Source organism: Ceratotherium simum, chromosome 5, assembly GCF_057802395.1.
Source record: "Ceratotherium simum simum isolate JZ-2026a chromosome 5, ASM5780239v1, whole genome shotgun sequence".
NCBI classification, from domain to species: Eukaryota; Metazoa; Chordata; class Mammalia; order Perissodactyla; family Rhinocerotidae; genus Ceratotherium; species Ceratotherium simum.
The window spans coordinates 46,329,674-46,343,505 of record NC_141904.1 but is presented as its reverse complement, the minus strand read 5'-3'; the positions used below and the strand labels follow the sequence as shown (position 1 = coordinate 46,343,505).

Genomic DNA, 13,832 nt, shown 5'->3' with positions numbered 1-13,832 from the left:
TATTTATTTGATGAGGAAGATTAGCCCTTAGCCAACATCTGTTGTCAATCCTCCTCTTTTTGCTGAGGAAGATTGGCCCTGGGCTAATATCTGTGCCCATCTTCCTCTACTTTATAGGTAGGACGCCTGCCACAGCATGGCTTATAAGCAGTGCGTAGGTCCACGCCCAAGACCCGAACCTGCGAACCCCGGGCAGCCGAAGCAGAGCGCGCAAACTTAACCACTGTGCCACTGGGCTGACCCCTCGTTTTTCTGTTTTTACAGTGTTGTTTGAAAAGAAAAGAAAACTATGCAACACAGATCATATGTGATGTGTACAAAGCCTAAAATATTTACTATTTGGTCCTTCACAGAAAACGTTTGCCGACTCCTGATAAAGAATATAACAGTGAAGAGCTCATGTCAAAAAAAAAAGTCTCAAAAACATATGAATTTTGTTGACTTATAATAGTGAAGACAGTAACAACTTTAATGATTCAAAAATTCAGGTGCTCCAGTATAATTTGCTAGTAATAGTTTTACCAATCTGAATGAAAAGAAGAATAAGAATATGAAACATCTGATATTAAAACACCAACTCTTGACCTTATATCATTATAATGTAATTTAAGAATAATAGATGGAAAAATTTATAAAGGGAAAGAAAAGTATCTTAAACCTGCAATACTATTAACTTATTCCCAACATGGAAAATATTAAGAGCTTTACATTCCTGTTAAGAACAGAGCATCACCATAACATACAATACTCAGACCAAAACAGTGGTATTTTACCTGTTTCAGCAAATTCACAAAATGGAACAGCTAGTCTCTCTTCTTTATAGTCTTTTGTTAGTGCTTCAGCAATACAAGCACAAAATCTCTGGAAATCTGCAAATTTTTCACAGCCCATTTTTACATTAATGTATAAATTTCCCAATTTGGTCCAGTCACCTTTTTCTTTACAATGCTTCAGAATTATTAAAAACAAAACAAAAAAAAGAAAGAAAGAAAGCTGTCATTTATAAAAACATATTTTGCAAACATGAAGTAAGCACATGCAGGCATTAGATATACAGAAATTAATAAGATATAATCTCTGCAAATCTTATAAACTTAGTGATAAATGTTACAACATCAATAACATGCTATTGTAAAATTTGCTTTTCTGACTATAGCAAAGCCTCTATAAGTTCCAGATGGCAATGTACATTTGTTTTAATTATCTAGTTCCTAACATACTTAATGATGTCACCTCCAAACCTGAACTAGACAGTGGAGACAGATTTTATGGAAAACAGATGATTAACAGCATGATTTGAGCTGTCTCCACAGCAGTACATTATTTTATTACTTTTAGAGATTGCATTTTACTATTATTTGGCCATTTATGATGTGGTGCCTGCCCACATATCCTTTTGAGTATTACATTTCTTCTACAAAAGGGGCTACAAAGTACATTTCAATAAACTTACTATCTTCCTATTATTTTCTATTATGAACTAAGAAATAGTTTTCCACACCAACAAAAAATTGTTTCAAGGTTATAAATACTAATTAAGACTAGACCAACAATTATTAGATGAGTACAAAAATGATATTAAATTAAAAAGTAAAAGCATCCCGAAAGTCCTCTGTTTCTTATACTGTAAATGCTTGGAAAGTACATGCTGATCTTGACTTTCCCATATCACTTCATGTACTGCAGCCATCCATGGATCATGAAAAGAAAGACAACTTTCTTATGCACTGAGTGGGTCTTCCCAGCAACAAGAATTAAAGGCTAAGCTTTAGATTATTATACCTTAATATAAGTTAATTTTGAAACTAAACAATTATTTCTAGAATTATTTTTAGACTAGTCCACAACTCTAGAAATTACGTCTGCATCTCAAAGTATAAAAAAAATTAAACTTCTTTTCCTTGAGCGCTTTCTTTGTGTAATAGCCACATTTCTAAAACTTTTCCTAAAATGGGGTTACTATTCAAAGTTTCCTTATTGTTACTGTTTTTCAGAGATCCCAGCAATTTATTTAAAAAATAAGTGTCATACCTCTATTTCATTCAAGGCTGAATCTACATCACACTTCCAGTTCTTTTTAAATTGCCTCATCTGTAACCTTTAATAATAGAAAAGGGTTAATGTGTTCACCCCCCCAAAAGTTACCATTGTTCCTAATTCATTTGTTCTATAGTGTATACCTAAGAGACTGGAGAAAAAGGAATGTGCTAATATTCTTTAGAGCTGACAAAAATGGCAACTGCAGAGATAGCTACCTCACACTATTTCTAACCCAAACTGTAGGCAACAAGGGAAAAGCAAATTCCACATGAAACTATACCTTCAGCCTAATTTGAAGACAGAGAATGCCAAAGCTTCAAAATAATTGTGAATAAAAAGAGAAAAAACATGAAATTCCAGCACTTGATCGCTACTGCTCCCACTCCACTCTCACTGCTCCACAAGGATTTGAGGCAAGAAAAGATAGACAAAAAAAAAAAAAAAGCAAAAAAACTTGTGAAGGGAGAACCAGAAAGGGAAACTACCAGAGGGACTTAACATTGATTTAAAAAGTACCACCACAAAGACTGAGTCCACACTAAGTCTGAAAATGCTAAAAAAAAAAAAAAAAAGTGTCTAGGTAGATCAGAACACAAACCAAACAGAAGGAACTTAAAAGTTTGTGTGATTTAAAGAAGGCAATCTGTGAAATGCATAGCCTCTGGGACAGGAAAAAAGACAAAGATGAATGCAGAAGCACCTTTTGGCAATTGGAAAGAGGAAAAGAAGAGAAAGGGGAAAGAAGAGGGTGCCATTAAACTAGGAATACTGTATAACAGCAAACTCTGGAGTCAATTTTGGTGATTAGTCCCAATGCTCTATAAATTATTCCAGAGGATTAAAAGGGAAGGACACTTTCTAATTCCTTTCATGAAGTTAAGTATAACATTGATACCTAAACCAGATAAAGACAGGACAAAGAAAGAAAACCACAGAACATTATCACTCATAATGGTGATGCAAAAAACTAGATAAATATTAACAAACAGATCCCTTTTACAAGATGAAAAGATTTACGGGGATGGATGGTGGTGACAGTTGCACAACAATGTGAATGTATTTAATACCATTGAATTGTAACTTAAAATGATTAAGGGCTGGCCCCATGGCTTAGCAGTTAAGTGCACGCGCTCTGCTACTGGCGGCCCAGGTTTGGATCCCGGGCGCGCACTGACACACCGCTTTCCGGCCATGCTGAGGCCGCGACCCACATACAGCAACTAGAAGGATGTGCAACTTTGACATACAACTATCTTCTGGGGCTTTGGGGGGGAAAAAAAAAGGAGGAGGATTGGCAATAGATGTTAGCTCAGAGCTGGTCTTCCTCAGCAAAAAGAGGAAGATTAGCAGGGATGTTAGCTCAGGGCTGATCTTCCTCACACACACAAAAAATAAATAAAATAAATAAATAAATGCTAAAAAAAAAATGATTAAGATGGTGAATTTTATATTATGCGTACTTTACCACAATAAGAAATTAAAAAAATATATTGACAAATAGAATCCAAGACCACCTTAAAAAAATGATACATCATGATAAAGTGGTATTTATTTCAAGAACGCAAGGTAAGTTCAAATTAGAAAATCCATCAACATCATATACCATATTAACAGATCTTAAAAAAAAAAATCATGATTATTTCCACAGATACTGAAAAAGCCCTTGATAAAATTCAACATTAATTCATTTAAGAATATAGGAACTGAAGGATACTTTCTTAAACTGATTAAATATATAAACCTCAGTCCTAAAGCCACTATTGTATCTAACGAGAAAATTCTAGAGATATTTCCACTAAGATCATGAACAATGGAAGGATGTCCACTATATCCACTATTATTCAACACTGTACTAGAGGTATGAGCCAATGCAATTAGAAAAGACAAATCACTTAGAGGCACAATAATGGTAAAGAAGAAGTAAAATTATCTCTATTTGCAGATGATATGATAGTATACCTATCATAGAATTTTTTATTTATATAGAATACAAAATTTATAAACAAATGTCCATATCCTTTATATATACAAAAAATAAAGAAATAAGAAATAGAGTACATAACGGTACAGAAAACTTCACTTACAATAGCAACAAAAATTAAATACTTATACAAGGAAAATTCTAAAACACCCCTGAAAGACACAAAAGTAAATCTGAATAAGCAGAAAGACATTCCCTGTTCTTTAAAAGGACAACTCAACATTATAAAGATGTCAGTTCTTGCAAAGTTAATTCATAAATTTAATGAAACTCCAATAAAAATACCAACAAGCTACTATATACAGGGTTAGGAAGTTGATACTAAAGTTCATGTAGTAAAGCACACATGCAAGAATAGCCAGAAAACACTGAAAAGAAAAACTTTGTGGGGAATTATCCCTACTAAATATTAAAACATACTACTAAAGCCTCTATAATTAAAATAGTGTGGTACTGGTGCAGGAATAGACAAATAGTCCAGTGGAATAGAATACAAAGTCCCGAAACAAACCCAAGTACATATGAAATTTAGTGCGGCATACCTCATTTTATTGTGCTTTGCTTTATCGTGCTTCAGATACTGCATTTTTTACAAGACGCTCCACCAGCAAAAAGATTACGACTTGCTGAAGGCTCAGATGATGGTTAGCATTTTTTAGCTATCAAGTATTTTTAAATTAAGGTATGTACATTGGTTTTTAGAGATAATGCTATTGCACACTTAATAGACTACAGTATAGTATAAACTTTTATACGCACTGGGAAACCAAAAAGTTGTGTGACTTGCTTTATTGTGATACTCCCTTTATCGTGGTGGTTTGGAACAGAACCTGCAATATCTCCAAGGTATTTCTGTATACGATAAAGGTGGCATCTCGAATTGCTGGAGGTAAAAATAGACTTTTTAATAAATGGTGCTGGGAAAATTGGACAACCATTGCAAAAAAGATAAGACTAGATCCATATCTCTCATCATACACAAGAATAAACTCCAAATAGATTAGGAACCTAACTGAAAAAATGAAAAAATTAATAGAAGAAAAAATGGGTGACTTCCTCTAAAACCTTGGTGTAGGGAAATTATGACTCAAAATCCAGATGCAATAAAAAATAACTATGACTCAAATCTGAGGCAATAAAAAAATGATTGATACATTAGGTTGAATAAAAATAAAAGTTTTTGCGTGGCAAAAAACACCATACACAAATTCAAAAGACAACTGACAAACTGGCAAAAAATATTTGCAATATATACTACAGACAAAGGCCTAACACTCATAATATATTAAGAACTCGTAAAACTTAAGAAACAAAGAACTAAAAACCCAATAGAAAAACGGGAAAAAGACATGAACAGACAATTCACAACAAAAGGTGTAAAAACGGTTCTCAAATATACGAAAAGAAAATGTTCATTTATAAGGAAAAAAATGCAAATTAACACTAAAACACCATTTATTCCCTAATAAATTAGAAAAGATTAAAAAGTAAGACAACACATTATGTTGGCAAGGCTGTGCTGAAATAGGCAGTCTCATATATTTCTGGGGGAAATACAAATTGGTACAGCCCTTCTGGAGGGAAATTTGGCAATATCTAATATATGTACTTACTTTCAAAAAAAATTTATTTTGAAACAATTAGTGACTCACAGGAAGTTGCAAAAATATTACACAGTCCTGTGTATCCTTCATCCAGCTTCTTCCAATGATGACATCTTATATAATTATAGTACAACAGCAAAATCAGGAAACTGATATTGGTACAATACTGTTAACTAGACTACAGATATTCCTCAGTTTTCATCACCTTTCACATGTATTCATTCGTGTGTGTGTGTGTGTGTGTGTGTGTGTATGTGTAGTTCTATGCAATTTTATCCCATGTACAGATTCATGTAACCATCACCACAATAAAGACACACAACTGTTCCATCACCACAAAGGAAATTCCTCATACTATCCCTTATACCCATCCCCCAACCCGTCCCTGTCCCCTGCCAACCACTAATCAGTTCTCCATATCTATAGTTTTGTCATTTTGAGAATGTTATATAAATGGAACTGTGCAGCATGTGGCCTTTGAGACTGGCTTTTTAAATTCAGCACAATTCCCTTGAGATCAATTCAACCTGTTTCATGTTTCAACAGTTTGTGGATTTTTATTGCTCAGTAGTATTCTTCGGTATGGATGTACCACAGTTTAACTATTCATTCACCTGTTGAAGAATATCTGGGTTTTTTCCAGTTTTGGGCTGTTATAACTAAAGCTGCTATGAACATTTGTGCGTGAGTTTCTATGTAAGCAAAAGTTTTCATTTCTCCAGGATAAATGCCCAGTAGTTCAATACCTGCATTTGGTATTTGAATATTCAGTTTTTAAAGAAACAACCAAACTGTTTTCCAGAATGGCTGTACCATTTTACATTCCCACCAACAATGTATGATCCACTCCCCACATCCTTGCCAGCACTGGTGATGACACCTTTTTCCCAGCTATATTGGGGTATGACTGACAAATAAATATTGTATATATTTAAGATATACAACACAGTTTTGTTTTGTTTTTTGGTGGGGAAGATTAGCCCTGAGCTAACACCTGTTGCCAACCCTCCTCTTTTTTGCTGAGGAAGATTGGCCCTGGGCTAACAGCTGTGCCCATCTTCCTCTACTTTATATGTGGGATGCCTGCCACAGCATGGCTTGACAAGCGACGCGTAGGTCCGCGCCCCAGATCTGAACCTGTGAACCCTGGGCCGCCGAAGTGGAGCATGTGAACTTAACCACTACACCACTGGGCTGGCCTGAGATACACGACATGTTTTAATATATGTATATATTGTGAAATAATTACCACAATCAAGCTAATTAACACGTCTATCACCTTACCTAGTTACCTTTTCATTTGTGGTGAGAACACCTGAGATTTACTCTCAGCAAATTTCAAGGGCACAATACGTTATTATTAACTATAGTCATCATGCTGTAAAATAGGTCTCCAGAACTTATTCATCTTACAGCTGCAAGTTTGTACCCTTTGACCAACATCTCTCCATTTGCCCCACTGCCCAGCCCCTGGCAACCACCATTGGAATCTGTTACTGAATTAGACTTTTTTAGATTCCACATGAGTGAGATCACGCAGATCTGTCTTTCTGTGTCTGCCTTATTTCACTTAGTGTAATGTCCTCCAGGTTAATTCATGTTGTTGCAAATGGTAAGATTTCCTTCCTTTTAAAGACTGAATGATATTCCATTGTATATATAAACCACATCCAGCTTTGTTCTTCTTGCTCAAGATTGCTTTAGCTATTCAGCTATTTTGTAGTTCCAAATGAATTTTAAGATTATTTTTTCTATTTCTGTGAAAAAAGTCACTAGAATTTTGATAGGGATTGAACTGAATCTATACATTGTTTTCGGTAGCATGAACATTTTAGCAATATTAATTCTTCTAATCCATCAACACAGGATATCTTTCCATTTATTTGTGTTTTCTTCAATTTCTTTTTATCAATGTTTTATAGTTTTTAGTGTACAGATCTATCACCTCCTTAGATAAATTTATTCCTAAGTATTTTATCTTTTTGATGCTGTTGTAAATGGGTTGCTTTACTTCTTTTTTGAATATGTCATTGTTAGTGTATAGAACAACTGATTTTTGTATGTTAATACTGTATCCTGCAACTTTACTTAATGCATTTATAGCTCTAACAGTTTTTGGTAGAGTCTTTAGGGTTTCCTATACATAGGATCATGTCATCTGCAAACAGAGACAATTTTACTTCTTCCTTTCTGATTTGGATGTGTTTTATTTCTCTGCCATGCCTAATTTCTCTGGCTAGGACCTCCAGTACTGTGTTGAATAGAAGTGGTGAGTGTAGGCATAATTTTCTTATTCCTGATCTTAGAGGAAAAGCTTTCAGCTTTTTACTGTTAAGTATGATGTTAGCTGTGGGCTTGTCAGATATAACCTTTATTATGTTGAGGTACATTCCTTCTGTACCTAATTTTTTTTTTTTTTAAAGATTTTATTTATTCAGTTTTTTCCCCCCAAAGCCCCAGTAGATAGTTGTATGTCATAGGTTCACATCCCTCTAGTTGCTGTACGTGGGACTCGGCCTCACGTTGGACGGAGAAGTGGTGCCTCGGGGCGCTCCCGGGATCCGAACCCGGGCCGCCAGCATCAGAGCGCGCGCACTTAACCGCTAAGCCACGGAGCCGGCCCGCTTCTGTACCTAATTTGTTGAAAGTTTTTATCACAAAAGGATGCTGAATTTTGTCAAACACTTTATCAGCATCTCTTGAGAGGCTCATATGATATTTATCCTTCATTCTATTAAGGTGGTATACCATATTTATTGATTTGTATATGTTGAATCATTCTTGCATGCCAGGGATAAATCCCACTTGATCTGGGTGTATGATGTACTGTTGAATTCAGTTTGCTAATATTTTGTTGAGTATTTTTGCATCTATGTTCATCAGGAATACTGGTCTATAATTTTTCATATCTTGTAGTGCCCTTGTCTGACTTTGGTATCAGGGTAAAGCTGGACTTGAAAAACAAGTTTGGAAGTGTCTCCTCCTCTTCAATTTTTTGAAAGAGTTTGAGAAGGACTGGTATTAATTCTTTTTTAACTGGTGGTAAAATTCAGCAGCGAAGCCATCTGGTCTTGGGCTTTTCTTTATTGGGAGATTTTTGATTACTAATTCAATCTCCTTACTCATACTTGGTCTGTTCAAATGTTCTATTTCTTCATGATTCAGACTTCGTAAGTTATGTATTTCTAGGAATTTATCCAATTCTTCTAGATTGTCCAATCTGTTGGCATATAATTGTCCACAGTGGTCTCTTATGATCCTTTTTATTTCTGTGCTACCAGTTGTAACGTCTCCTCTTTCATTTCTGATTTTATTTCTGCCTTCTCTCTTTTTTTCTTAGTCTAGCTAAAGATATGTCGATTTTGTTTATCTTTTCAAAACCAATTCTTAAGTTTTGTTCATCTTTTCTACTGTTTTTCTAGTCTCTATTTAATTTATTTCTGTTCTGATCTTTGTTATTTCCTTCCTTCTGTTAATACTGAGTTTAGTTTGTTCTTCTTTTTCTAGTTCCTTGACGTGTATGTACAGTTAGGTTGTTTGAGATATTTATTTTTTAACATAGGTATTTATCACTATAAATATCCCTCTTAGAACTGCTTTTGCCACATCCCATAAGTTTTGGTATGTTGTGTTTCCATTTTTGTTTGTTTATGATATTTTTCGATTTCCCTTTTGATTTTTTCTTTGACCCATTGGATCTTCAGGACTACATTGTTTAATTTCCTCATATTTGTGGATTTTCCAGTTTTCCTCCTGTTACTGATTTCTAGTTTCATATCATTACGATCAGAAAAGATATCTGATATGATTTCAATTTTCTTATATTTGTTAACTTGTTTTGTGACCTAACATATGATCTATCCTGAGAATGTTTTGAGTGTATTTGAGAAGAATGTGTATTCTGCTGCTGTCGGATGGAATTGTTTTGTATGTCTGTTAGGTCCACTTAGTCAAAAGTGTAGTTCAAGTCCAATGACTACTTATTGATTTTCTGTCTGGATGATATAGCCATTGCTGAAAGTGGGATGTCAAAGCCCTCTACTTTTAGTATATTGCTGTCTATTTCTCCCATCAGATCTGTTGATATCTGCTTTATATATCTACCTGTTCTGATGTTGGGTGCAAATATGTTTATAATTGTTATATCCTCTTGATGAATTGGCTACTTTATTATTATATAATGACCTTCTTTGTCTCTTATTTGTCTAGTTGTTCTGATAAAAGTACAGCTTGCCCTCTTCTGGTTTCCATTTGCATGGAATATCTTTTTCTATCCTTTCACTTTTAGCCTATGTGTGTCCTTAATAGCACAAGTGAGTCTCTTATAGGCAGCATATAGTTGGGTCTTGTTTTTTTATCCATTCAGCCACTTTATGTCTTTTGATTGGAGAATTTAATCTATTTACATTTAAAGTAATAAGTGATAGGTAAGGACTTACTACTGCCATTTTGTTAATTGTCTCCTGGCTATTTTGTAGTTCCTTTGTTCCTTTCTTCCTCTCTTGCTATCTTCCTCTGTGATTTGATTTTATAGAGTCTTCAACTATAGTTACAGATTCGTCTATTTTATCCTTTTAGTTCTATCAGTTTTGCTTCACATATTTTGAAGCTCTGCTGTTTGGTGCAAACACATTTAGGATTGCTAAGTCTTCTTGGTGTACTGACCATTTTATCATTATGCAATATTTCTCTTTGTCCCTGGTAATTTTCTTTGCTCCTAAGTACACTTTATCTGATGGTAATATAGCCACTCATGCTCTTTTTCTTGTAGAGATCCTATAGTTAGTCCTTTAATTGTTGTAATTATAACATTTATATTTAAAGTAATTATCGATATGTTAGGGATTAAGTCTGCCATTTTATTATCTGTTTTCTGTTTGTTTCTTCTGTTTCTCCTTCTTTATATTCCCTTAGGGTAACTTGAACATTTTTAGAATTCCATTTTGATTATCTATAGTATCTTGAGTATCTCTCTTTGTATAGTTTGTTTTAGTGGTTGCTCTAGTGCAAGCTTTTGACCTAGCAATTCCATTCTAGAAATGTACCATGAAAATATACCTCCCACAATACAAAAATACACATACCCAAGGTTATTCATTGCAGCATTGTTTCTATTGCAAAATATTGGGGACAACTTAAATACCCAAACCTTGGTTGAAAAACCTATAGTACATCCACACATTGGAGTACTTTGCCGTTATAAAAAAGAATGATGATTTCTCTATGAACTGATTTATTTATTTATTTTTGGTGAGGAAGATCGGCCCTGAGCTAACATCTGCCAATCCTCCTCTTTTTGCTGAGGAAGACTGGCCCTGGGCTAACATGCATGCCCATCTTCCTCCACTTTATATGGGATGCCACCTGCCAAGCAGTGTGTCGGTGCGCGCCCGGGATCCAAACCAGCAAACCCCGGGCCACTGCAGCGGAGCGTGCGCACTTAACCACTTGTGCCACCAGGCCGGCCCCCTATGAACTGATTTAGACTGACTTCCAGGATATACTGTTTGAGTGAATAAAGCAAAGTTGAAGAGTACTTATAGTAAGTTACATTTTATGTAAGAAATAAATATAAGAAAAAATATACATCTGCTCCTTATAAGAAGGATAAACCAGAAACTAAAAGACTGGTTACCTCCGGTGTGTGGGTGGAAAAGGAGCAGAAAGAAGGAGGGAATGGAAATGCAGGAATAGGGATAAGGAGGAGTAACAATTCTCATTGCAAATCTTTTAGTATAGCTTTGACTCTTAGAACAAACAATAATGTTTCATATATCTCCCTAAATAAATAATTAAAACCAACTAGGATGTGGGGGAACTCGAAATATAATACAAAAAGTAACAAATAAACCTAAGTGGTCTACAAATAAATAACTATATTGAATGGGAGTGGGAAAAGAAAAGAACTAAGTAACTTAGGAAACAGTGTTTTGGCTGAATACCGTAAGGCCAAAGAAAAAAACACCTTTATACTATTACCATACTGGACAAATTTTTTCCACAGCGGTATGGGTTAGCAGTTCTGAAACTACTTTATGTGGGTAATAGGATTGAATAAATGAGTTAACATATTGTAGATAGTGAGAGTCAGGTTTCTCACTGTCAGAGAAAGAACTTAAGAAAAAGAGAAGGCTAAAATGAACCTGTGGTGTTCAATTAGAATCAAGCTATCAGTATGAACTCGTGTATTTTTTTTTTTGTGAGGAACACCAGCCCTGAGCTAACATCCGATGCCAATCCTCCTCTTTTTTGCTGAGGAAGACTGGCCCTGGGCTAACATCCGCGCCCATCTTCTTCTACTTTATATGGGACGCCACCACAGCATGGCTTAACAAGCAGTGCGTCGGTGCGCGCCCGGGATCTGAACCGGTGAACCCTGGGCCGCCGCAGCGGAGCGCACGCACTTAACCACTTGCGCCACCGGGCCGGTCCCTCATGTATTTTTAATATACATACAAATAGAGAAATAAATATATTTTTGTGTATTTGTGTTTTGTATACATATATACATATATTTCCTATATATATATTGTATTTATATATTTTCATATACATATATAATACATATATTTCCTAGCCCTGTCCACTGAGAAGACCTGGCTGTAATGACACTCTAGCAGCAATGAACACATTCAGATCTTGATTTTTAGATACCATTCTCCTATAAAAGAAACCAGAGCTCCTTGGAGAAGTGGTTGTTGCCAATGTTGTGGCAGAGAAAACAGAAGATGAGACTTAAACAACTTTGTGGCTCCAAAAAATAAGAAAATGGTAGAAAAATGAAGAGAACATGATGAAAGGATATAGAAACCAACCTGAAGGAACTCCCAAAGGTCAAATCTGGAACAATTTGAGCAAAAAAATGAATAATGGTAGTATCAGATTATATATAAGCCATAGAATAAAATAAATACCCGTGAGTTCATACTGATATAAATAATTAAGTAAATGGAGGAGAAGGGACAGCTCTTCTCTACTGAAGAATTCCAATTAATAAATGTAGAAGAAATGGAGAAAATACAAAATCACCATTTGGCAAATACCATAGTAGTATTTTGCAGGAAAGATCCACTGAAGAACACTAAAATTAACAAATGAAGGTTTGAGGAGAAACAGGATAATGCATAATGCTAAACTCTCTTCCCCAAGATATTTGTTAATTACAAAGGGATAAACAGTAACTTTATAGTGTAGACACCTGGCAGATAACATTTTTAACTAAGTGATCAAGATTAACTTAACCAGTAATAAGATATACTGACACCATGTACCCCCTACTACCATGCACTGAGATCTGTAGTTAGTTAATAGATTCGTTCAAAAGCTAATTTCCTGGTTTTGATAACTGCACTATTATTATGTAGGCTCTTAATATGAAAGGAAGCTAGATGAAGGGTACATGGGAAATCTCTATACTAATTTTTGCAACATTTCTATAAATTTATTTCAAAAATTTCAAAATAAAAATTTTTTTGTCATTAAATGTATGTTAACAAATTTCCTAGATTATAGACATACCTAAATTCTCACTGATGTCCTGAATATAAATATCAGAATTCTTTGTTGCAGCTTTATCTACTGAAAGTAAAAGCCTTTCAAACAAACTAAAAACTACCTAATTAAAACCTATAATCAAAATCAAAGTATGAGTGTCCACTGAAACTCATTTCCCTAGTCCAGAAAAGGGTAATTACTTCAAAGAGTATCAGGAAAATTCAAATATAAAATAATAAATACTGAATTTTTTTTCTTTCTGCCTTGAGGCCAGGTCCACATACTCAACCACAATCCACACCCTTTAGTTACCCAGTTATTTTCCTATTCTCTCCTTCATCATAGGTCACCAATATTAATACCTCTTAAAAAATACTAGATAATTGTTTTGAAGCAGGAGCATAGGCAGGTGCAGAATGTATAAGGATACAATTTTCAAAATCAGGGGGTGTAAAATGAGCTGTAAAAATATTTGTGTGATTATGTGACTTTGAAAATTTGAAAACGAAGGCTGGTTTGTTCCAGAGTCTTCCTATGCCAAGAGATCCTTTTCCCAGTCATTGCATGAAGGGTGGAATTGTGCAGCTATCCTGGGCACAAGGGCATGCTGCTCTGGCAGGAGACTAACATCTGCTACCCATTTGAGCTCTCTGCTATAGATGCCACTGCCCAAAATGTGAAGTTTTTAGCATATAGCTCAGGGGAAGAAGGAC

At 35.0% G+C, this 13,832-nt stretch overlaps 1 protein-coding gene across 4 annotated transcripts in view; it reads right to left on the bottom strand.

Moving 5' to 3' along the window:
• The window catches only part of TOPAZ1 (testis and ovary specific TOPAZ 1), a 77,991-nt gene that overhangs the window by 21,303 nt on the left and 42,856 nt on the right, over window positions 1-13,832 (bottom strand). For all 4 annotated transcript variants that reach the window (XM_004419583.3, XM_087430813.1, XM_087430814.1 and 1 more), the window contains exons 13-14: window positions 2,032-2,098; window positions 774-948 (exon numbers count right to left, since the gene is read on the bottom strand). In XM_004419583.3, the coding sequence (XP_004419640.2) occupies window positions 774-948; window positions 2,032-2,098 (242 nt within the window). The remainder of the gene's footprint in view (window positions 1-773; window positions 949-2,031; window positions 2,099-13,832) is intronic.